Source organism: Protopterus annectens, chromosome 4.part0 (assembly GCF_019279795.1).
Source record: "Protopterus annectens isolate FY-2018-M chromosome 4.part0, PAN1.0, whole genome shotgun sequence".
In the NCBI taxonomy this organism is placed as follows: Eukaryota; Metazoa; Chordata; order Ceratodontiformes; family Protopteridae; genus Protopterus; species Protopterus annectens.
Window position 1 is genome coordinate 1082398859 of NC_056733.1, and position 25111 is coordinate 1082423969.

The window sequence follows — 25111 nt, forward strand, 5'->3', positions numbered from 1 at the left end:
TTTATTCATAGAAGCTTTTACACCAGAGACACAGAATCTTATCATAAATAAAGAGTAGCAAATGCTGGAGGTGTGGTGATATTCTTTGTTCATCGAATGTAGAACTCTCACACAATACTGGAGTTATTTTAGACATTTCACAAAAGCCCTGTGGTCTGATAAAATAATTACATTGAACTAGAAAAATAAGCAATATCTTATATTTACTGAGTTTATTTCAATAGCAAAAACTGTATGTAAAAAAGAAATGCAAACTATTTATCAGAGATCACCAAATGTAACACACACAAGACTAGCTTGCCAAAAATTGGAGAGAGTGTTAGATAAATACTGATTACCTTTCTTAGATAAAACAAATGTTTATCATGGATGTTTGTATATAGTGTAAATAGTTATTATATTTTATATTGTTTATTTGTAATACTTTATGTCCATGTTTATTAACAAAATTTAATAAAAATGTTTTTGGAAAAAAAATACTTGTTTATTTATGTCCTAATATGAAAGTGATGAGTGACCTTAGATAAGGTTCAACAACAGATCAAATTTTAGATTCAAAATGCATGCACCCCCTTTTCAGGCTAATAAATAGGGTTCTGTGTATGATACACATGCACACCCTCCAAACAGAGCCATACACACACACACAGACACACACACACACACACACACTGACACACACACACACACACACACTGACACACACACACACACACACACACACACACACACACACACACACACACACACACACACACACACACACACACACACACACACACACACACATCTGTCAACGTGAAAATACAAGCACAGTCTTTCTGTCGCTGACACTGCTTATTCCAAAACACCTGATCATTCACATCTACAGTTCAAATAACCCAAATTCTTTTAGCAATCAAAACTCTGTCCAAGTTTACTCTCAAAGCAGTCACTGCTTCCGTGTTGTGTATCCAGTACTATTCCACTGTTTGAAACCCTTCTAAGAAAAAAATCAAATACTGTATTTTATCAGGAAAAGGTGCTTTTAGAAAAATACCACTTCTGAGCTTGCTACAGGGTTTTGCATCTTGCAGAACACTGAAAACAACTATAATTTAAGTGATAAAACTTCAAAAACCCTTTGTCATACCAGTTTGGAAAGCTCAGAAGACCAGGTGTTGGTGGTGATGATTTTATTTTTGGGGACCCAGTGCTCATAGATAGAACTTAATGTCTTAATTGCTTGTTGGCCTTCTGGTGTTTCATCTCCGCCTATAAGAACTCGATCAGGATTCTTCAAGTCAGTAATTGCAGTTCCTTCTGCCAGAAACTCAGGATTAGAGAGAACCTGTCAGGACAGATAAACAAATAATGAAGTGATCAACTGTACTTAATGACAACTTTGTAAGTTGTAGCTCTCTCTATAGATTACTGATTTATGGAAGTAATATAAACATTCTCCCTGTGGAGTTTTGTCATCTTTTTCACATTCACAGAAAAGCAACACTCAATAAAGTTTCTCTAAGTAAACTATAACTAAAACATCAGGTAAAGAAAGAACCAGATGTCCTGAAACACTCATTAAACATTTTAAGAACTAAATGAAACGAGTGGCTGGGACATGTCATAAAGAATATGTGCTGGCTATAAATGTACGTCACAAACCACAAGGCTGACAAAATATGCACCAGTACATGCTACAGCTGTACAAGGCAGAAAGAAATAAAGTTGCTGGATCTGAGCCTGAAGCCTACAACATAATTCTTGTGAAAAGGTCAAGTGAAAGACTGTGTTGTATATATACCTTTTGTCTCCTGTATGACTGCATACATAAAACTTATCACACCTACAAATGAAATATTATGGCTTTCCTTCTACCACATTTCTGCTTTTTTTCCCTTATAAGCAGCTGTACAATATGTACTTCAAACTGGAAACTAGTATTACTATTTGTGCATGTAAAAAGAGTCATAGCTAGGTCATCTGGTGCTCTGGTCTTCTATCCTTTTGCAAATGTAACAAGCTGCACGCTACAAATGTAACAAACACCGCTACAGTAACTAGCACACACTGAGACTCAACTCTGACCTTGAATGTAGTATTGGCATTCGTACATGTTGCAATGTATGACTGGTTTCTTATGTGTTAAACTAAAGTACTAGAAGTGTGCAGGTATGTGGGACAAAAACACAGCACAGGAAAGCAGAAGGACAGAAATGGGCTGAAGAGGAAGTGATGTGAAGTAGGAGGATGTGGTTTCATTTAAAAAAACTGATAAATCAAGTCAGGATGAAAGGACAGAGATATAGACTTAATGATGGAAAAACATGGGCCCATTCCAGCAACTACCTGAAATAGGCAGATAATTCATCAGAGTGACTAAGTACAGATGCAGAGAGGACTTGACGGCCCAGATAATTATGGAAGGCACCTCACACTACGAAGTATTTTCAAATTATTTTCTGTGAAGTTCAACATTTGGATAGCTCTGTCAAATGAACCATGCCTTCAATCACTCCAAAGAAACTGGATTTCCCCTATTCATACTGATTTCATTTCTGCAGAGGCTAAGACCTTCAAGACAGGAACGTAACCTCAGTGAGACCATTCAGGGCTGTTAAGAATGATCCATGGTCTGGTTGAATAACAAGACAAGAAAGGGGGAAACAAAGGTGTAAATACCTCTTTCAGTTCAAAAGAAAGCATGTTTGGAACCCAGCGTCCTCTTGGAGGGAAAAGAATTTGGGTCAGGGTTGCAATACTTCTGATAGAAAGCTATCTGAATTTTTGCATACCTCACAAATAAAAGACCTTCTGAACCACAGCCTGAGTTTCTGCAGAGCCAGATCTGTAACTAAGGGTGTTTGCAGTAATAATGTGCCCCCTCCCCCATTTAGATTGCCCCCTAGTTTTCCAGCTGCATTGGCAGCAGTTCTGGTATCAAAAGGTACAATTGAGAATACAGCTTTAACAAAACTGTCCTCCACTCCAGGAGACTAACATCAAAGTGCTTCTCTGCTGTACTGCATAGTCCTTGGTCTAGTGCTGATACAATTCTGTACTCCAACATTTCACTGACACATCCAGTATCAGGAAACTAACAAAAAAAAAGGAGGAGAAAAATGGACAGTATAATCCAAAACTGTAAGGTCAGACCAAGCACCCCAAGAAACAGCATTAGAACTGCAATACTAGAAGCAGACCTGCAATAGTGTGGTAGCAATGCAACCTATAACTCATACAGAGCACTGCAAAATCCACATGTGAAGGGGAGCGAAGGGGGTGAGAAATTACTAGCTGCATGACTCCCCTAGCAGATATAAAACAGAAAAGGCCTGAGCCCGTATTGTGTCTAAATCAAGAAGATCACTTTCTTGGACTTCTGAGCCTTCTCTGGTGGGAAGATGCCTGAAAGATGATGAAGGTCTAGCACATTGCCAAAGAAAATGATGTATCTGAACTGGACACAACACTTTCTATCTGCAGATGAGTCAGGTGACTGAAACCAGAGAAGATCCAAAACATTTCTTGGGGCTGCAAAGGAGGAGGAGGTTATAAGTAGCCATTCATCTGTAGATGGGAACATTAGTATTTCAGTGTGACAAAAATCCTAAACCACCATGGCCAACACCTTCATGAAAGCCCTTAAGGGAGAACAAAGGCCAAAAAGGCAGTAGTGTACACTGGTCATACAACTGAAGAAACCTCCTGTATGGAACACACATCTTGAAGAAAAAATAGGCACTCATAATGCTTACAATACCATCCAGAACCCATCTGTTAAGAGAGGCATTAAATCTTGCAAAGTAATCATGCAAAATTCTGTATTACTGATGTGATGTTTGAGGTTACTGAGATCCATGATAGGTTAAGACCCCCACCATTAACACATTTAAAACAATGATGCATCACGGTCAGTAATGAGCAATATATCAGCTGAATTAAAAAAAAGAATAAAAACAGAACAAGAGGCAAGTAATATGAGGTGAGGGTGCTAAATGCCAGTTTGAAAGAAATTATCTTCACATATACATATGTAAAAACAAACGCATCAAGTGAAATCAGAAATGGACTATCAACTGAATCAAAAACAGGACAAGAAAAAGTGATGTCAGGTTAGAAAGCAGACTATTTCTAAGTATAGACTATAAACATTTGAAAAAGACAGATTACTATGACTGAAAAGCAAATGCTGTATAGATGTAATATGGTATCTCAAAGAAAGTATGCAAAACTTCACAGAAATTTCCTTACAGGACTTATTTTTTACTTAAATGTTATCGCCCAAGTTTTAGACAATCTCGATCTTGCAGTGGCATCATAAATAAATAAATAGAGTGACGTGATGGTTGGTTTTGCTGTTTTAAATCTGCCTATTTTACACAAAGCACATCATAACATGACCCAGACCCTCTGGTGTTACGAATTTCTTTTACTGTGGCTGCTATAAAAACTAGGTTCATTACTACTACTTTACAACTTGCTGCTTCAAGGATACAAAAAACACAAAAAGGAAAGCAAGAATCGTCTAAATGCCAGTCTGAAATAAAGATGACAGCTCCACATTACCTGGAAGCTCAGACTACATTTGGTGTTGGCAGTCAGTATTCTGCGAATGCTTTCTGATGCTCTCACCGGCACTGTGCTCTTCTCTATCACAATCTTGAAGCCAGATGCCAGGTCAGCTATTCTACGGGCACATGCTTCAATGTACTTCAGATCTGCAGCCCGCCCTTTACCAATTCCAAATGTCTTAGTGGGTGTGTTCACCTGAGGAAAAAACGAATATCATTATTACTAACTACACATAAATTATTTATTTATTGATGTTTGTTGACTGGGAAAATCCACTGGGTGGAATAACCCATTTTCAGTGGAGGTCCAGGGAGAAATGTTCCACAAATAATACAGATTTAACAAGATAGTACAGAAGTTATATATGTTACAGGAAAAATTTAATTTTAAAGAGAATTACAAATTTGACAATGCTAGTTTGCAAAAGTTACATATGTACAGGACAAATTCAGCTGTTTTGAGTTAAAAGGAAAACGTTTTGGACAGTGTACTTTAATAAAGAGAATTTGTCTAATAAATGCAGACATATTATAGTATATTTCTAGAATACATTAAGTTATGCAGAGATTTGATTACCATTCAGTATGTGGTTTGCCATATGATATCTCACTTTTGATAAGTAAGAAGAGAACAGAATTAAGGTGGTTTACTGATCTTGCAGGTGCAATGCGGGTTATCTAGATAGTGGGTTTTTAATGCGGATTTAAAGTTTTTCAAACACTCAGTTTGAGTTGTGTAATGGAGCAAAGTGCTGGGCAGGAGTCGGGTTTGAAAATAAGTTTATGTGTTGGAGTTAGTTGGATATAGTTGAGAAAGTTGGAAAATTCAAGCCAGTTCAAATCTGAGATGGCATGGCAGTGGTGGGTATGGTTAAGGCTTACCTGAGGTGAATTTAGCTAGTTTATAATAGCAGGATTACATTTTACTGCTAAGTGACGGTTGGTAAAAATGGCACTGCCATACAGAAGGGAAGGGATGAGTAGGGTAGTGGCCAATTTAATTTTAGTGTGGTTGTCTAGATAAAGTTTGTGATGGTATAGCTTCCCTAGTTTGAAGTGAGTCTTCTTTATTGTGTTAAGAATATGTGATTCAAAGGTGAGCTTAGCAACAATAGTTATACCTAATAATTTTGCTGTGTTCACAATTTCAACTTTGGTATTATCTAGAGAGAAGATCCTGAATTGTATATCTGCTTATTTTGTGGAGAAAAGTAATATTTTGTTTTTTGGGAGGTTTAACAGCAATTGTGCATTATTTAGCCAGGCTTCTATAGTTGAGAAAACCTTTTGAGTGGCTGTCAGGAGATTTAAAAATATAAGATATAAAAAGATTACATCTTTAAAGACAGTACTGTGTAACACATTGTGTAGCATTTGTTCATAGGCAAATAACAGACTATTAATCTGCAGATTATTCCATGCCTATCTAATAATTGGGTCTATATCAGTCTGTCGAAATGGCTGAATATCGAATACCAGATGTTCAAACTGTAAAGTTCGAACACTGGTAATTGCGAAGCCGTGGAACACTGAATTCTTTCCCAGGGAAAGAATTCGGTGGGCCATTTCAGTGGCTTCACAATTAGCAGGACTGTGGTGGGAAGTTTCGGGTCGGGTCAGGTAAGTGTGTGATTGTGTGGATGTTAGGGTTAAGGCACAGGTTAGGGCAAGGGTGAGGTAGGGTGTGTGACAGTGAAAGACTTTAGGGTTAGGGTGGGATAGGTGAGTTAGGGTTACGGCGCAGGTCAGGTGAGTGTGTGATATTGACAGACCTTAGGTTTAGGGTTTGGGTTAAGGTAAGTAGATAGGTAGTAGTGTATGTACAGTTTAGTGTAGGGTTAGATGTAGGATTTTGAGTGTGAGTGTGTGGATTGATGTTTTTTTGGTGTGCTTGTGTTGTGTGTGTGTTTCTTGGAACAGCGATTTTTTTATTCTAAGACTTCAATGTTTTTGCAGTTAATGGTTTGAAATTCGAACTTATGGTGTTCGAACTTCAGATGTTTCAATGAACTGATATAGACCCTAATAATCAGAGGTAAGAATCAAAATCTGTGTCTTGCATTTCTGAGGTAAAAGCCTTAACCATTATACCAGACCCTTCCCAAAGTCCCCAAATTATATACATAGTCAAGGACTGCCATGTAAAGTGGCTCGGCCATATACAGGTAGCATGCTAAAGACTGATTCTAAAGAAAGTATCACATGACACACAATCCCCAGTAGATTTCTTTCCTATAAAGGCATGAACATTACTATTATTCACATATTATTATTTGTGATATCTCCCTTACTTTAAAAATATATTGCACTTTAGCATACATTACTTCAAAAATACTACATTGTGATTACAAGTGTGCCACATGAAATGCATAACACACATTCCACATAAAATTACAGGCATTTTAGAGTTTCTATTGCATGCCCAAGAATGAGTATATATATATATATATATATATATATATATATATATATATATATATATATATATATATATGTATCAGATGCCTCTATGTCACTAACTGTGTTTTAAGACAAAGCATCAGTAAAACAGTATGAAAATCTACCACATGCATATGACATGTCAGATTGCTTTGCTTTGTGCAACTAGATTTCAAATTAATTTATTTATTTAACCTAGCAGCTGCATGGTACATTATATGACCCATGATGTGTGTGTCTGTTTATTAAAAAGTAGTCATACACCTGCATCCCAGATCTAGTTGGTTTCATCAAAGCTGATATAAATGAAGCTCATTTGGTCTTAACCAAATAATTCCATGTGTAATGTGCCCCCTGCATGCCACTATAAAATATTAACTTATTCCAGTGTTGCCAAACCTTGAGATAAACTACATCACTTAATAACAGCATGGCTATCCCTCCCCAGTCTGAATGAACAGAGTTTGAAAAAGTTGATTTTGACAGACCCCTCAGTTATACTGTTTCCCAGCTATAGCTGCCACAGGTAGCAAGAACCCCTTCACACATGACAAGTAGGTGCCACTTTTCAGCACTGTTCTTCTTCCAGTTGGATCAGTCATTTTGCTTACTGAGTAATTTATTCATTTGGAATGAGTTGCCCAAGTGAATGGACTGATAATGTAGTTGCTATGGTAGGGATGTTTGAATGACTTGCATAAGAGAAAGTTGCTATGTTATAGCCACTTACAGTTCACGAATCTGGTGTACAGGACTTTGTATTTAGCCTGCCTCGGCCTTTGCCACTCTGGCACACCAGAACAAATCAGTATGCTAATGTTATTTTGTATCAGATGTAGTGATGATTGAGTTGTTAAGAAGCATTGTGCAGCAGTTAGCAAATATGCTAGAAAACAATGGTGTCAGGCCACATGAGCTGGGCCTTACAGGAACACAGCTCATGTACTGTCAGCCCAGGACAGCAGGTCTGCATTTCGTAGTTTGTACTGTGAGGTGTATAACATGTACTGTCATCCCAGAATGTGAGGTCTGTTTCATAGCTATCACCCTTAGGTCTGTAAGATATACAGGTGGACCAGGACAGGGTGTCTGGGATTCACTTAGTAACCAACCACCTGCAGTGCCCACAAATGACAAGACCGCGCCAAAATTGAAGAAAACTTTAATTCGAACTGAATAAAACCATAAGTAAAGCGCTTTGGTTCATCATTACTGCTTATGCTAACGGAACTTCATCAGAACTAAAAACAAATGTCTTTTTTCTCATTGAATATTATAAAAAACGAGTCAAATGATTTCACTTAATTAATTAAAGTGAAAATTTTAAATCCAACAACTCAAAAAATGCTGTAAATTTGACATTAATACAAATTATAATAGTAACACAGCTTATAATAGTCAACTTATATTACATTAGTTTTCCCATGTAACATTTATTGTAAAATACTGACCTAGTATAAAAATCAACCATTATGATGTTTAAGCTCTAATACTGAATTTATAGAATATGTTTTATTCAGACCAGGAGTGCATATGGCATTCAACTGCAATTGCCATTTCAATTCACTTTTTTCTAAATGTTCTTTCATAAACACTCCCCTAGACCCTTTCACTACCTGTTCTATTATCATCAAGCCAAACTTATGGCCCTTAAATTCCTGCATATGTCTACTCAGGGCATTCATTGTTTTCTATTTTCTAATATCAAGCAAGTGTGCTCATATATTCCTTCTTTTAATTTGCTTAACATTTTTCCTACATAAAATGCTTGGCAAGTGTCACAACTTGCCAAGTAAGCCATGTGATTTAAGGCAGTGTATGCCACCATGGGAGATGCTCCATCAAATGCCACTATGACACATGCCATAGTGTATGCCACTACAATACAAAATGCACATGCACTGGCATATGCCACTATGACATATTACCCAGTGTATGCTGCTACTGTAGCACATGCCCCATGGTATGTAACTATGACACATGCCCTAGTGTTTGCCACTACATTACAAACCCCAGCATGAACCACTATAACACATGCCCTAGTGTATGCCACTACAATACAAACTGCAGCATGAGCTTCTGAAACACATGCACTGGCATATGCCACTATGACATATTATCCAGTGTATGCTGCCACTGTAGCACATGCCCCATGGTATGTAACTATGACACATGCCCTAGTGTGTGCCACTACATTACAAACTCATGCATGAACCAGTATAACACATGCCCCAGCATATGCCACTATGACACATGCCCCAGTGTATGCCACTATGACACATGCCCCACTGTATGCCACTATGACACAGTGGGAGGTTGGCACAATGGTTAAGGTATTTGCCTTACAAACATAAGGTGCAGGGTTTGATTCTCACATGGTGTAATTGGCTAGCCTTAAAATGGCCCACAAGGGCAGTTAGCCTAGTACTAGTCTATGAACCTCTGAACCTATGTCCCAGTGTATGCCACTATAACATATGTCCCAGTGTATGCCACTGTGGCACATGCCCCAGGGTATTCAACTGTGACATGGCTCTGCATAAGCCACTATGACACATGTCCAAGCTTACACCTCTGTAGCACATGTCCTAGTATACGCCATTATGGCACATGCCCTAGTGGCATCTAAAAGCATTAATCAGACATAGTGCAACATGAGTCAAGGGCTTCACTGCACAGTGCAGTAGGATCTCTGCAGGGCAATTTGTATCAGTAGGCAGGGCTTGTACAAAAAATGACATTACTCATGCTCTGGTATGTGCATGTCTGATGAGGATCAGTAATGGAAGGCAGTCATTTGTGTAACGCAAACCGAAGCCTCTCAGGAATCACAACAATGACTTGGAAACTCATACCAGAGGGGGGGGGATATAAACAGACACATTCATGGAGTTGATATGGAGCGCTGGAGTTAATTTAAACAAAAAAAAGTAAAATTTAATGTCCCCAGTCCACTGACAATACCAAGACTCAAACAGTTCAAGGCACGTCTACTAATGGGTATGAAAACATGGAAAACATTAGGAAGTGATGTGATGATGTTCCTTCCTTTCAGTAATGGAAAATATCCTAAAATAATTATGAATGAGAAATAACTGATGAAAAACAACATAATGCAAGGAAGCTTAGTTTTCTTCAGGATGTACAAAATTGATTCTGGCTTTGGTAGGAAAATTGTGAGTTTCTGGTAGATTAATGGCATATAGGGCATCTCCAAAACATGCTAACTATACAGTTTTGTTGTATTGTTTTACTCTGTGTTTTCCACCCTCTTCTGTTCCCAGTTTTACTCATTCATAGTGCACCTTTATGATTTTATACAAGTCACATTTAGAACTGAGAAGTTATGTTGCATTATATTCTACATAACAATGAAATGAAAGATAACTTGATTAAAAATTGTTTCGGTAGGCCCAAAGAGGGCTCTCATTTCCTTCTATTTTCATCTGTAGCCTCTGTTTTTCCTACCCTGTCTTATTTGAATATTTCATTAAAAGTGATTTAAAATGGGAACAAAGAGTGAGAGAGAGAGAGAGAGAGAGAGAATCACAAACAAAATCTTCAAAACTCTTTTTTTTTCAGATTATTTCACATTGTTTTCTTTTGGCTCTGCATTCTTTTGGCATATGTAAGCACTGACTAGTTTAATGGTTATTAAAAAGGCCTGTTACTCCCACCCCAAAAAATAAAATAAAATAAATAAAATGAAAAAAATATGTAAATATGAGAAAAGCTGCTCTGAAATAACAAACTAATAGAGCAAAAAATCAGAATTTAAACATGAAGGTGTCAACAACCACATACATTATCCCTTACTCCCATATGGTTTAGTAGTTAGGATTCCTGACTTTCACCCAGGTGGCCCTGGATTGACTCCCGGTATGGAAATGGGCCACTCTGTACTTATGAGTTAGTGTAGTGAGCTAACGGTGGTGCTACTTATGCCAGGAGTGCAGGGTTTGAAGTCTTTGGGAAATTTGGGAGGTTGGCATAATGATTAAGCTGTTTACCTTGCAAACATAAGATGCTGGGTTTGATTCTCACATGGAGTAACTGGCTAGGCTTAAAATGGTCTACAAGGGCAGTTAGCCTAGTACTAATGTATGAACATCTGAGCTGAAAGGGTTCTGATCCATTTGTACCAGGTCCGAGTGCCTCTTTTTCAGAACATGCATTTTCATTTCTTTACTACTTCACCAGTCGCCAAGTTAAATGCATTTTCTTACATGCATTATATGCATTCTTGGAATTATTCAATGACTCTGCCCTTTAAGAAGAAGACAGCAATGGGTCTGATGCTAATGAAAGTATAAAAGTAACAAAAATAACTTGTTTGCTGCTGATTTGTATTAAAAGCAGCACCCAGGAAACTGACAAGGTTGGTTTTGAGGAAAGTAGATAACATGTCATGGGATATCCAGAAAGAAGGCAAAATGGAAAAAGATAAACACTTATGGGTAGAGGTGAATGGCACAAAATAGCAAGAACTCACTACAGCCACTATTATGGAAAGGCAAGGTAAAATAAAATAATATTACAAATTTATTTATTTATTTTATTTGACATTTGGTGGCTGGACCGGGATAGTCCAACTGGGTCAAAGCCCTTTTTCAGCGGAGGCCCGGGGAGAAAAACTCCAAAGTACAGATAATAACAAAGATCAACATTACAGTACATAGGTTCATAGGTTTATAGGTTTATAGGTTCATAGGTTGGTACTAGGCTATCGGCCCTAAGGCCTATGCAAGCCTAGCCATAACAATTCCCTGGAAATTTTTTCCCACAATATTTACTTCTCTGGGCCCCTGTCTAGCAGGGCAACTGACATGATCCCATGGGTGAATTTCCTATCTCCCATCCAATCATCAAGGTTCCTTTTGAAGAAAGCCAATGAGGTGCTCTGCTTGACATGTATGGGCAATCTATTCCAGAGTATGGGGAGTCTCTGGGTCAGGAACCTATCCCTCCAGCATGTTTTGTTCAATGTGATGATAAGGCTTAGATCCCTGGAGTGTGTGGCTCTGAGGGATTGGGATTTCTTTAAGTGGAGCATGTCCAACAGCTCAGGGTTTGACATGGCCTTGTATGTTAAGCAGAGATCGCCTCTGAGTAGACGATATCCCATAGAGTATAGCTGGAGTTTTTTTAGACGGTCAGCGTATGGCATCTGCATTAGGCCTGTGATTCTTTTAGTGAGGCATTTCTGTGGCCTTTCCAGCTGTTGCAGATGTCTTGTGAGGTTCATACCAAATGGGGCATTATACTCTATAATGGGTCTAATGAGGGATGAGTACAGTGGGACAATGACTTCCTTTTTTCTGGATGAAAAGCCCTTAGTGATGAGGTGTGCCACGTAGAACGATTTCCTGACTGTTGTGGCGATGTGGTTATCGAAAGTGAGACCACTGTCCACTTGTGTCCCTAAGTCTCTCATCACACTTTCAATGTTTAGTGTCCTGCCACCTATGTGATAGTTCATAGGTACATGTTTTTTTCCAAAGGGGATGACTATACATTTCTTGGCATTAAGCTTGAGCCCATGGCTCTGGCACCAGGCATCTGTTTCTGTAAGGCCCTTTTGTAGAATATCCACATCATTTGGGGATTTAATAATGGCTCCCAGTTTGCAGTCATCTGCAAACTTTGTTAGCCAGAGTCCCTTAATGTTGGCCTGTACTTCAGAGAAGTAGATGCCAAACAAGAATGGTCCTAGGACTGAACCCTGAGGTACTCCACTTGTCACTTGTCTGGAGGTGGATTTGGAGTTGGCTACTTTTACAGTCTGGGTTCTGTCAGTAAGCCAGTTGGCAACCCATCGAGTGACTTAGGGATTTATGCCCAGCTTAGTAAGTTTATCTATGATTCCAGAGTGGGGGATGGTGTCGAAGGCCTTGGCGAGGTCCAGATAGGCTGTGTGGACCTCCTTGCCCTTGTCCACAGCTCTGGAGACTGATTCAAAGAAGTCAATCATATTCAGGAGACAAGATCGGCCCTTCACAAACCCAAACTGGGTGGGGTCCAGTGTCTGGAGGTTGCCAATGTCTTTGTTTATAAGTTCCATGATAATGCGTTCCATGCCCTTGCAGATCAGGCTTGTCAGACTGATGGGACGGTAGTTCCCGGGATCCAAGGTGGATCCTCCCTTGTGGAGCGGGATAACTGTAGCTGTGCGCCACTCAGTGGGCACGAAGCCTGAGGTGAGGCTATGATTAAACATGCCACTTAGGTGGGGTGCCAGTTCATTTTGTAGTTCATGTAGTACACAGCCTGGGATGTCATCTGGTCCCATGGATGCTGTATTCTTAGCTTTGGAGAGTGCTGTTTCTACCTGTGTGGCTGTGATTATCGGAATTTGGCAATCTTTTGGTATTGAGATGGGCTCTTTAGGGGGTGAGAGGGGAGTGAAGCTGGCACTAAATCAATCTGCCAGGATACTGGCAATATCCTTGGGATCAGTATATTTAATGTCATTCTGTTGTAGTTCAGAGCAGATCTGAGCATTGCCATTTAGATTCTTGACATAACTATAGAATGCCTTGTGGATGTCTTTGGAATCTTTGGCAATTTTATTTTCGTAACTAGCTTTTGAGGATTTTATGAGAGATCTCAGCTTCTTACTGACGCTGGTGAGGGACCTTTTTGCATCCTGGGATTTTCCTCTTTTCTGCAACAGTTTCTTCCTTCTGTTGTATAGTTTGTTTATAGCAAGGGACCACCAGATTGGCTTCCTTTTTTTGGAGAAGAGCATCTTGGTTCTATTTGGGATGGCGCGATTCATGCTCGAGTGGATATGTGCTCATACAGTGCCTTAGTGTAGGATTCTGCAGTCGAACTTCCAGATTCTGCCTGCGTGAGTGTTGTGAAGTTTGTCACTTCTGACTTCAGTATCATGAAGTTGGCTTTGGAGAAGTTTTTTAAGGAGGTTTCCTTACTGGGGGGTGGGGGTGGGATGTGGATGTCAAGGGTGATTTGCTTATGGTCAGACCTGACCAATGAGGGGGTGACCACTGGTGTGGAGCATCTATCTCCCATGTTGGTAATGACCAGGTCTTGGATATTGGAGCCCCTGGTGGGACAATGGATTAGTTGATCCATGTGCCATACAATGAGAAATACAAGGCTCAAGGCAAAAACTATAACAGATCAGGAATACAGTGAGTGATGCAGTGAGATTGTCAGCAGAAGCATTTACAATGATGATGGCATGAGAGGTTTAATCATAGTTAGTGTTTGAAGCAGGTAGTTCTAGTCATCTAAAATCATCCCAGAAACAGAGAACATATTGTAGCATAGTGAGTGCAGGTCCCTTTAAAAGCACTATAGTAGAATGGTCAGATAGCATAGTGGTGGATGGTCCCTTTTAGGAAATTAACCCAAAAAGAAGCAAGGATTTTAGAGGTAATGAAAAACAGCTGTACATGATGCCCCAGGGCACACAGATTTAGGAAATTTTGGTCTGAATGGGGCCCTAGGGGATTCTAGTTAGAGCTGCATAGACCAAAAGGAAGTCAATCTCAAAACTATCCATATGATGGATGGGACCTAACCCTTGAGAGGAGAAATCAGACGGACTCTTTACTGTCTGGATAGAAGGTGAATTTGGTTTGTTGCTTATACAGCTGGCCTTAAGCATTGACCAACTAGACAGCCACCTAGGGCACCACTCTAGCAGAGGTGGTGCTTTTCCAGTGCTTATTTGTTTATTTTTTTGTAGTATAGAAATGGTTTACTTAAAATATGTTGAACGAATACAGGAAAACCTGAAGAGTAAGATAAATTGTGAGAAAAAAGAAAAAAGTAATCTGGATGGTGTAGGTAGACTAGGATGGGGGCATAGGGTGGTGTGTGGGGGAGGCACTGTGGACCACTTTTGCCTAGGGCACCAGTTGACCAAAGGCTAGCCCTGCTCATTGTTGCTGTAGTTGGGAAAGAAGGCATCTAAGTGAAGTTTGCCGTACTGTGAAAAAACTTGACAGAAAGTTAACATTTTCATGTTTTATTTATTTATTTATTTTATTTTACATTTGTTAACTGGGAAATTCTGACTGGACCAGGTCCATTTTCAGCGGAGGCCCGGGGAGAAAAGCTCCGGCATCTAGCTGTACAAAAACATTACAGCAAGTATAATACACAAATAAGAGATAGTAAACAGGTTACAACATATATGGTGAACATAGTAATATAATAAGAAATAATTAAAAACACTCCAAATAAATGATGGTACAGAAAATAAGTAAAATGACAATGTCAGTTATACATTGGTAAGAGAAAAAAATATATTAAGTAAATTCTACAGTTAAAAGCTCAACTTTTCAAATGAACAAGCATGCAGGTGATCAGAGAGCAATTTGGAGAGTTAACAGCAGTGTGGGTAAGGTTATGTGATACAGGGACATAACCAGGTACTAAGGAGATGTGATTTGAGAGAGTTTTTGAATATAGAGATGGAGGGGGCAGTGGACATGGCATGGGGTACAGAGTTCCAATTTCTAGCAACGGTGTGGGAGTAGAGTGCTTTCCCTGCATTATTATTGGCCTTGATGATGGAGAGGAGAGATTTTTCACTAGATCTGAGGTACTGGTTTGCAGTGTAGACAGTAAGTAGATTGGATATCGAGGGTTTTTTTCAGGGTATTTGAGAATATTACATGGTTTTCCCAACTGATGATAGTTAAGTAGTTGTGATAACTCAAGCCATTTTAGTTCTTTTAGTGTAGTACAGTGATGGGTTCTATAGGTTGAGTTAGTAGCAAACTTGGCTATTTTATTGCAGCATGATTCTAGTTTGTCTAAGTCACACTTTCTGATTTGGGTGAAGATTGGTGCAGCGTATAATAGAGTTGAGAGGAGGTGGCTTTGTGCAAGAGTGGCTAGTGTTTTGTGAGAGAAAGGACTTATGCCTGCTGTATAGGGAGCCTAGCTTTTTGTGAACTAGTTTTATGGTATGTGAGATGTTGACATCAAAGTGAAGATTATTGTCAATTTCAATGCCCAGAAGTTTGTTGTGGTTAGAGGGGGGAGATGGTGGTGCCATCCTTAGATGATATGGTAAAGGAGAGGTTTTTTTTTTTTATCTATTAGGGGAAAATAGTAGCAATTTTGTCTTTTTGGGATTTAGAATTAGTTGGATACCTGAGATCCATTTTGCTACAGAGTTGAAGGTATCCTGAGTGAGTGTTTGTAGGGTGGTGGGAGATGAGGCGGAGCAGATCAGGGTTGAATCATCTGCATATTGAATGAGTGTGGCAGGCTGTGTAGAGATATTGAGGTTATTTGTGAATATAGAAAATAGCAGTGGGCCCAGTACAGAGCCCTGTGGGACTCCTATGGTGGTTGGAAGTTGTGGAGACAGATTTTCTTTCCACTGGACAGATTGTTGCCTGTCAGATAGGTAGTTTCTGAACCAGGTAATAGTAGAGGAGGTGAAGGATAGTGATGTTAGTGAGTCTAGTAGGATGGAGTGGGAGACCATGTCAAATGCCTTTGAGAGGTCTAGGAAAATGGCTGATACATATTTGTTATCATTCCTGTGAAGGTTGATATGATTAGTCAAGGACAGAAGTGCGGTGGTAGTGCTGTGATGTGACAGAAACCATGTTGTGTGGTAGATAGGAGATTGTGTGTGTTAAGACATGTCATCACCTGCAAGTGGATGCATTTCTCAAGAATTTTAGATAGGGGGCACAGGATGGCAATAGGCCCATAGTTGGAGAAGTCGTAGGAGTTACCTCCTTTATAGAAAGGAATGATGTGAGATACTTTCCAGAGTTTGGGTATGTAGGATTCTTGTATGGAGCGGGTGATTAGGATGGAGACAGGATATGATAGGGAGTCACTAGCCATTTTTAGGTATGCAGCAGTTGTGTGTGTGTGTGTGTGTGTGTGTGTGTGTGTGTGTGTGTGTGTGTGTGTGTGTGTGTGTGTGTGTGTGTGTGTGTGTGTGTGTGTGTGTGTGTGTGTGTTACCAGCAGAACACTTCTTTCTTGCTGTAGTTTTTCTTCTGGATTGTAAGATATGTTTTTATATGCGGTGTCTTTCTTTAATTGTATGCTTGGTTTAGTGGTTTAAATTAATGTCAATTTGTTTGGCATATATTTATACTTGACTCTGCCATGCAATTTCCTGACTGAGCTTGAAAATGATCCAAGTGGATCAGTGATCTACCCTGGTCAACAAAGTAAACAGGTAAGTAAGTAAATAAATAAAGAGCAAATAAATAGTTAATCCCATGAGTTTATGAATCTATATAGTAATGTCTTTCGGCTTTTCCTGGTTAGGGGTTGCCACAGTGGAACTCCGGTCCGCAGATGATTGGCAGTGGATTTTTACGGTGCTGAGTTACCAGCTCGACGCCCAACCTTCAAAGAAGGCACAGCCATTCACGCTCACACCTACCTGCATGTCTTTAATGTCAATCGACCATGGGGAGGACATGCAGACTCCACACAGAAGGCACTCCAGCTGAGAATTGAATGGGAGAACCTCTTGCTGTGAGGCAACAATGCTAACCTCTGCACTACCGCGGTCAATCTATATGCCATTTATAAAACATGCAAGATGAAGATGGTAGAGTTACTAAAAGAAATAAAACAGAGAACACAAAAAACAAAAACATATATAAAAAGACAATGCTGTCAAGTGTCTCAAGAAGAAAAGCACTCCACAAACTATTACTTTAAGTATATAAACAAAAACGTAAAACTGAAACGTGGGCACTAAAGTTCAAAAAAGGAAAAGGATGTTTTATGAAAGGCAAATAAGCAAGTGTTAAAGAATGGTAAACAGAATGGTTATACAGCAGTTTGGAAACCATGTTTGTTAATGTCACTTTATAAATTAAGGAAAATGTTTTCACTTTTTGCATTTACAGACGGCATAACACTTTACAGCACAACAAGTAAACCAGCAATGACAGAACTAATGAGCTAATCTGAAGTGCTGAAGGACAAGCTTAGGTTTTAGAAAAAGCTTTTCAAAATAAAGGAACCACACTCTCATCCAGAGAACAGAAACCTGGCAATAACATACCAAGCAAGTAAAGATTAGACAACTGTAACACAAGGAAAGGCACAGCAACTGCCAAACAGGAAGAGGGGCTATAAAATCAGTTGAGAAGACAAGGAATATGCAAATCAGAACAATGAATGAACTCCACAAAATGCTCTTGTAATGTGCTAAGAAAATGACTTTTGGGACTAGTATTCTAAAAAAAAGCACTGCTCAAATGTTAGGAAGGTATCTCCAAGTATTTGACATAATCTTTCCTAAGAATATAAACAGCAAATTCATTATGTTACAAAAGTCTATGAAAGAGAAAAAAAGCACAGTTGAAACAAAGTCATTAACAAGACTGTGTAACTTGTATGTACAAAGCCCAACACAAGGTTTGTTAAGTATGCGATCAGTAAGCAGGTCATGAAATAGTTTACCTGTCAGGACTGTACAAAGCAAACAGCTGCTAATAACGAAAGCAAACTGGAAAAGAAATAACTGAGATAACATATGTTGTTTCTGTTTTTCTTTCAGCTTTTCCCGGTTAGGGGTCGCCACAGCGGAACTCCGGTCCGCTAATGATTGGCAGTCGATTTTTATGGTGCCGAGGTGCCAGCCCGACTCCCAACCTTCAATGAAGGCACGCCCATTCATGCATGTCTTTCGAACGCCACTCGATTGTGGGGAGGACATGCAGACTCCACACAGAAGGCACTCCAGCCGAGAATTGAACGGGAGAACCTCTTGCTGTGAGGCGACAATGCTACCACTGCACCACCGCAGCTTGAAATATACACATGATAACCCATCTTTTATTACTTTTACAAACAGTGGAGTGAAAAACTGGAATAGCCCTAGGGCTGAAAACACAGTGACAGATAGATGATAACCAGCAGATAGGCAAGGAAGTATTGTCTTTGTACAGAACAATACCATTTCAGCAACAAATCCAGTGCTGAAATTACAACTCTCAAAGCCATGAACAGAATGGATGCTTTGGGAAAAGAATTTGACAAAGGGCAACCAAAATGGGGTAGATATTATATCACTTGTTCTACTGAAAGTACTTTTTCACAGGCAAGGCTAGATATGACATAAACCTGAAATGTCTTACGTTTACTAATATGGAAAAGTAAGGCTGTATTTATTCAAGAGTATTGTCCAACCCAAACTGTTGAGCTTTCTAAGATAAACAGAATGTCTAAAAGCCCTACTGCTCTATGGCCTACAGACTTCCAAGTGGTGACTTCCATATAGCTTACAAGCCTGCAAACTCCTAACAATGTCGGCAAACTACAAAAGGGCCTCACTGAGACAGATACCTGGTGTCAAAGCCATGGCCTGAAGCTCAATGCCAAAAAGTGTATTGTCATCCCCTTTGGTAAAAACTTGGTACCCATGAACTACCACATAGCTGGTAGTCTACTTAATGCCGAAAATGTAATGAGACCTTGGGACACGGGTGGACAGTAGTCTCTCCTTTGATAATCACATCACCACATTGGTCAGAAATTCCTTCTACGTGGCTCATCTCACCACAAAAGGATTCTCATCCAGAAAAAAAGAGGTCATTGTTCCCCTCTACTCATCACTCATTAGACCCATTATAAAGTACAACACCCCTTTTGGTATGTACCTCACAAGACATCTACAACAACTGGAAAGACCACAGAAATACCTCACAAAGAGGATTACTGGCCTCAAACAGATGCCCTATGCAGACCGTCTCAAAAAACTACAGCTTTACTCCATCGCATATCGCCTACTCAGGGGCGATCTCTGCCTAACATACAAAGCTATGTCAAACCCAGAGCTGTTGGACATGCGCCACTTAAAAAAATCCCAATCCCTCCGAGCTATACGCTCTAGGGACCTAAACCTTGTCACCACAATAAACAGAACATGCTGGAGGGATAGATTCCTGTCCCAGAGACTTCCCATACTCTGGAACAGACTACCTATCTATGTCAAACAGAGCTCCTCATTAGCACTCTTCAAGAAAAATCCTTGATGATTGGATGGGAAATGGGAAATTCACCCAGGGGATCACTTCTGTGGCTCTGCTCGACAGGAGCACAGGAAAATAATTTTCTTGGGTGGCGAAAGCCAGGGTACATTTTTTGACTAGGCTTGTATGGGCCCCAGGGCCGACAGCCTAGTACCTACCTATGAACCTATGAAATGACAACATCCTGCTTGAGTGTTACAGGCTCATTTAACAGATAGCACCACCACTATCCATTCTAGAGATCTAGATATCCAAATGTACACTGCAATATGAACAGACTCTATTGATAGGATAGATGCCACTCCCAAAGGATCCAGTACCTAATGACTGAACCCCTTCTCCATATCAAACAAAATATTTCTCAAACTCTTTACATCCACACTGGAAGACTGTGTAATTCAATGCAACCCTTCAATACACATACACCATAAATCAACAACTTGAATAAGATGAATTTATCCTCAAATACATACCTTTAAGACACATGCTTCAATTTTACTGAAATACAATGATCATTTTGGCACTCCAGTCATTATTTAAAACATGCCCCCATTTTCATTACAATATGGTAATATCAAATGAAACATTCCTGTTTCATTAGTATTCAGTTTGCCTTTCACTTACTGTGATTGTTAACATAAGCTTAAAATAAAAAAATCTATTTAAAAAACATTTACGTATTTATAACTGTTAAAATTCTCTAAAACTATTTTCCTTTGTAAAAAGTTTGATTTTTCTGATAAGTCATCACTGGTGATCACAGTTTGCCAGTAATGACAGACACCCCCACCCCAAAAGTAACCACCATGAAAAACTTCTCCAAAGCTAACTTTGGGCTCCTAAAAACAGAGGTGCATGGATCTTGCCATACCCAATAGAACCAAGATGCTATCCTCAAAAAAGGAAGCCAATCTGGTGGTCCCCTGCCACAAACAAACTCTACAACAGAAGGAGGAAACTGATGCAGAATAAGGAGAAGTCCCGAGACTGGAAAAACTCTCTTATCAGCCTCAACAAAAGGTTGAAATCCCTCATCAAATCCTCTAAAGCTAACTATGAAAACAAAATTGCAGCAGATAGTAAAGACAACCACAAGGCCTTCTATAGTTATGTAAAGAATCTCCACGGCAATACCCAGACTTGTTCTGAGCTACTGCACAATGGTACCTCTTACACTGAGCCAACAGATATTGCCAATATACTGGCCGGCAGATTCAGTGCCAACTTTAACCCCCCCCCCAAAAGACCAATCACAATACCAGTAGATTGCCAGGCACCCAGTATTACTGCTGCACAGGTTAAAACAGCACTGTCCAAGGCCAAGAACATGGCTTCTATGGGACCTGACAATATCCTTGGCATGTGTTCTACATGAACTACAGAGTGAACTGGCACCTCACCTGTGTGCCCGGTTTCACCTCACCTGTGTGCCCTGTTCAATCACAGCCTCACCTCAGGCTTTGTCCCTACCGAATGCCACACTGCTACAGTCATCCCTCTCCACAAAGGAGGAGTGACTACAGACACTGGGAACTATCGCCCCATTAGCCTGACGAGTCTGATATGCAAGGCTATGGAACACATCATCATGGACCTAATAAACAAGGATATAGGGAATCTCCAAACTCTGGATCCTACATAGTTTTTGTGAAGGGTAGAACATGCCTGCTCAGTTTGGTCGACTTCTTTGAGTCAGTCACCAGAGATGTGGATGAAGGGAAGGTGGTTCATACAGCCTACCTTGATCTGGCCAAGGCATTTGATACCATTCCCCACTGAGGAATCATAGAAAAACTCACTAAGCTGAGCATCGACCCCCTATATCACTAGGTGGGTTGCAAACTGGCTCACAGATAGTACCCACAGTGTGAAAGTAGCTGACTCCAAGTCAGACTGCCAACCAGTCACGAGTGGAGTCCCACAGGGTTTGGTCCTGGGTCCTCTCTTGTATGGTATCTACTTCTTTGAAGTCCAGGCCAACACGAAGGGACTCTGGCTGACAAAGTTTGCAGATGATTGCAAGTTGGGAGCTATTATTAACTCCCCAAGTGATGTTGACATCCTACACAAAGGCCTCACTGTGACCAACGACTGGTGTCAGAACCATGGCCTTAAGCTCAATGCCAAAAAATGTGTCATCACCCCCCTTGGGAAAAACCCAGTTCCCTTGAATTACCACATCGATGGTAGTCCTCTGAACACAGAAGGTGTTATAAGAGATCTGGGAACACAGGTTGACACAACGCAACCTCTCTTTTGACCACCACATTGCCACTGTGGTCAGAAAGTCCTTCTATGTGGCACATCTCATTACTAAGGGTTTTGTATCCAGGAAGAAAGAGGTCATTGTCTCCCTCTACTCTTCCCTCATTAGGACAATCATCGAATACAATGCACTATTTGGCATGTACCTCACTAGACATCTGCAACAACTGGAGAGGCCACAAAAATACCTCACAAAGAGGATCCTAGGCCTTAAACACTTGTCTTGTATGGACAGACTCAAAAAACTCCAAATATTCTCTGTCTCATATTGCCTACTAGGAGGCAATCTCTGCTTGACTTACAAATCCATGTCTGACCCAGTTCTGTTAGAAATGCTACATCTAAAGAAATCCCAATCCCTCTGCACCACATGCTCCAGAGACCTCAACTTAATCACCACAATCAACAGAACATGCTGGAGGGACAGGTTCATAACCCAGAGACTGCCCATGCTATGGAATAGACTTCCCATACATGTCAAGCATAGGACCTCACTGGCCCTCTTTTAAGAGAAATGTTGATGAGTGGATGGGAAATAGAAAATTCATCCCGGGGATCAGTCCAGCGGCTCTACTTGACAGAAGCACTAGGAACTAAGGTCGGGTGGCACGATGCCAGGGTAATCCTATGGGCTAGGCTTGTAAAGGCTGCAGGGCCTTTAGCCTAGTACATACCTATGAACTTATCAGCGTTTCATGCTTCTTATTGCTCAGAAAATGTATACTGAATCAAAATCTGCTGTTCTATCAACGTTTTAAAAGAGTTAAAGTAATATTTAAAAACTGAATTGGTTGGACATAGTCCTCAGTTCTTCACACAGCAGCCCAGTTACCCCCCTCCCCCCCTCAGTGGCACTATCACTGCATCAAAAATATAATAAGAGTCTTTACTTTTAAATACAGGTCTGGTCTGTTTTATTAAACAGACTTGCAGCATAAGTTGAAATATGTATTTTTTTCTTTTAAACAGAATGCAAAAATTCATGTATGAGTTGAGTTCCAATCCCATGAAACAAGAACAATGATATTTTAATAGTACAAAATAAATAGATAAAAACAACACATCTTATCTGTGTTTTTTATTGGAGAACCTACAGCCCAGCAGGCAGTGCCACAAACTTCCTCTGGCTACATCACAGAATTCTCCTACCCCTGAAAAACACAGTGAAATATATAATTCATTTTCTTTACAGTTAATATACCAGCAGTTCATTCTTTCTGTCTCTTTCTTTCTTTCTATCCCTCACTCATGATAACCAGAGCAGGAAGTTAAACTATGCAAAGAACAATAATTTTGTGCTGAAAGAGCCACAAATGTTGTACTCCTTAAAACCAAAACAATTCAGTGGCACTTTCATAAAAGAAGATGGCTGAAATAATTTTATTTCCTGAACACTTCTCCTATCAAGTGAAGAGTTTGAAGACACTGGGAGCTCCACCAGTATAAAAGGTCACTTGCGTTCTGTTTCACACCTGCAGCATGGACGTATACCCACTAGAAAAGAAAGTAGCAGTGCTAACAATCTGTTTCACTCAGTCTGGAGCTGTATAAATCACTATCACTTTAACACTTCTCAGTTATTTATGTATAACCACACGTCTGAGGAAGGGAGAGTTGACAAAACATTTCTGACCATCTTAGGACAATACTATACAGGAATTGTCCCTGGGAGAAAATGGCCAGTAATTGGTTAGTTTTGCCCTGTGGTCTTATTGCATTCCTGAAAGGTTATCTGTGTCACAAGCATTCAAACTGCAGCTCCCATTTGACCTTAGTATAGTGTACATGAGGCGTGTCCACTATTTTTGCACAAGGGGTGATGACAGATATGGTATTTCTAGACTTTTTGAGGGCAGACAACTTTAAGAAATTTTGTTTGCTAATGGACTATAACAGACATAGCTGGCCTTAGGCATAGGCCAACTAGGCGACTGCCTAGGGCGCCACTCTAGCAGGGGCACTTTTTCAGTATTTATTTGATGTACGTAGACCAGGATGTGGGCACTGGGTGGTGTTGTGGGGGGTGCTGTGGAGCTCTTTTGCCTAGGGCACCAGTTGATCTAGGGCCGCTCCTGATAACAGATACTGTGATTAACAGATTACAGTGTACTTGAATACAAAATACACTTAAGAATGCCATTCTTAGCTTGTGCCACTGGCATAGAGGGATATTACCCTAACTATAAGTCAAACAACTCTGGTACAACTCAGGAGTTTAATGGAGAAGGCAGGGAAGATGGAGGCTAGCCCATCCTGGCTAGGAGAAACTGCAGTTCCTACCCAGATTGCACTACTACTCTGATGACAGGGCCTCAGATGGATATCTGACACCTGCCATGATGTGAGGTACCGGTTCCAGAAAGATGTGGGTGTAGCTACCCAAGCCAGGGATGATAGCCCTTGTTAACACATGTTGACTGAGCACATGTGCATGGACAAGGAAACATAGGTGACCCTTGCAATGATACAAGTGCTGACATTACTACCAAGAGCAGGATTAGGCCATAAAACTGAAAAAAGCTTGCATTGCCAGGATGCTGACAAGATAACAAAACATCCAATAGGCAACTGCCCATGGATATCATAATGTCTGATCAAGGAGAAGCTTGATGACCAGTAGACATGGTGTCAAAAATGATTTAAATAAGTGCCATTACACACCTGAGAATTTCATTGCACCTCAGTCTTGAGTTACATGGCAACATACTTGCTTTGAGTTCACAGACTTCAGGCTTTACTATATATGCAGTAGCAGAAATGTTGCCTTGCATTATTAAATATTTATGTGCTTTTCTTTCTACTGTAATGGCACACAATAAAAATATATTCTGGACATAGTCTGCATTCCACC

At 40.0% G+C, this 25111-nt stretch overlaps 1 protein-coding gene across 1 annotated transcript in view; it reads right to left on the reverse strand.

Moving 5' to 3' along the window:
* LOC122799755 (UDP-glucose 6-dehydrogenase-like) overlaps positions 1–25111 on the reverse strand; it is a 174596-nt gene that overhangs the window by 113830 nt on the left and 35655 nt on the right. Inside the window, exons 4-5 of the mRNA XM_044069027.1 lie at positions 4552–4752; positions 1133–1330 (exon numbers count right to left, since the gene is read on the reverse strand). Of these exons, the coding sequence (XP_043924962.1) occupies positions 1133–1330; positions 4552–4752 (399 nt within the window). The remainder of the gene's footprint in view (positions 1–1132; positions 1331–4551; positions 4753–25111) is intronic.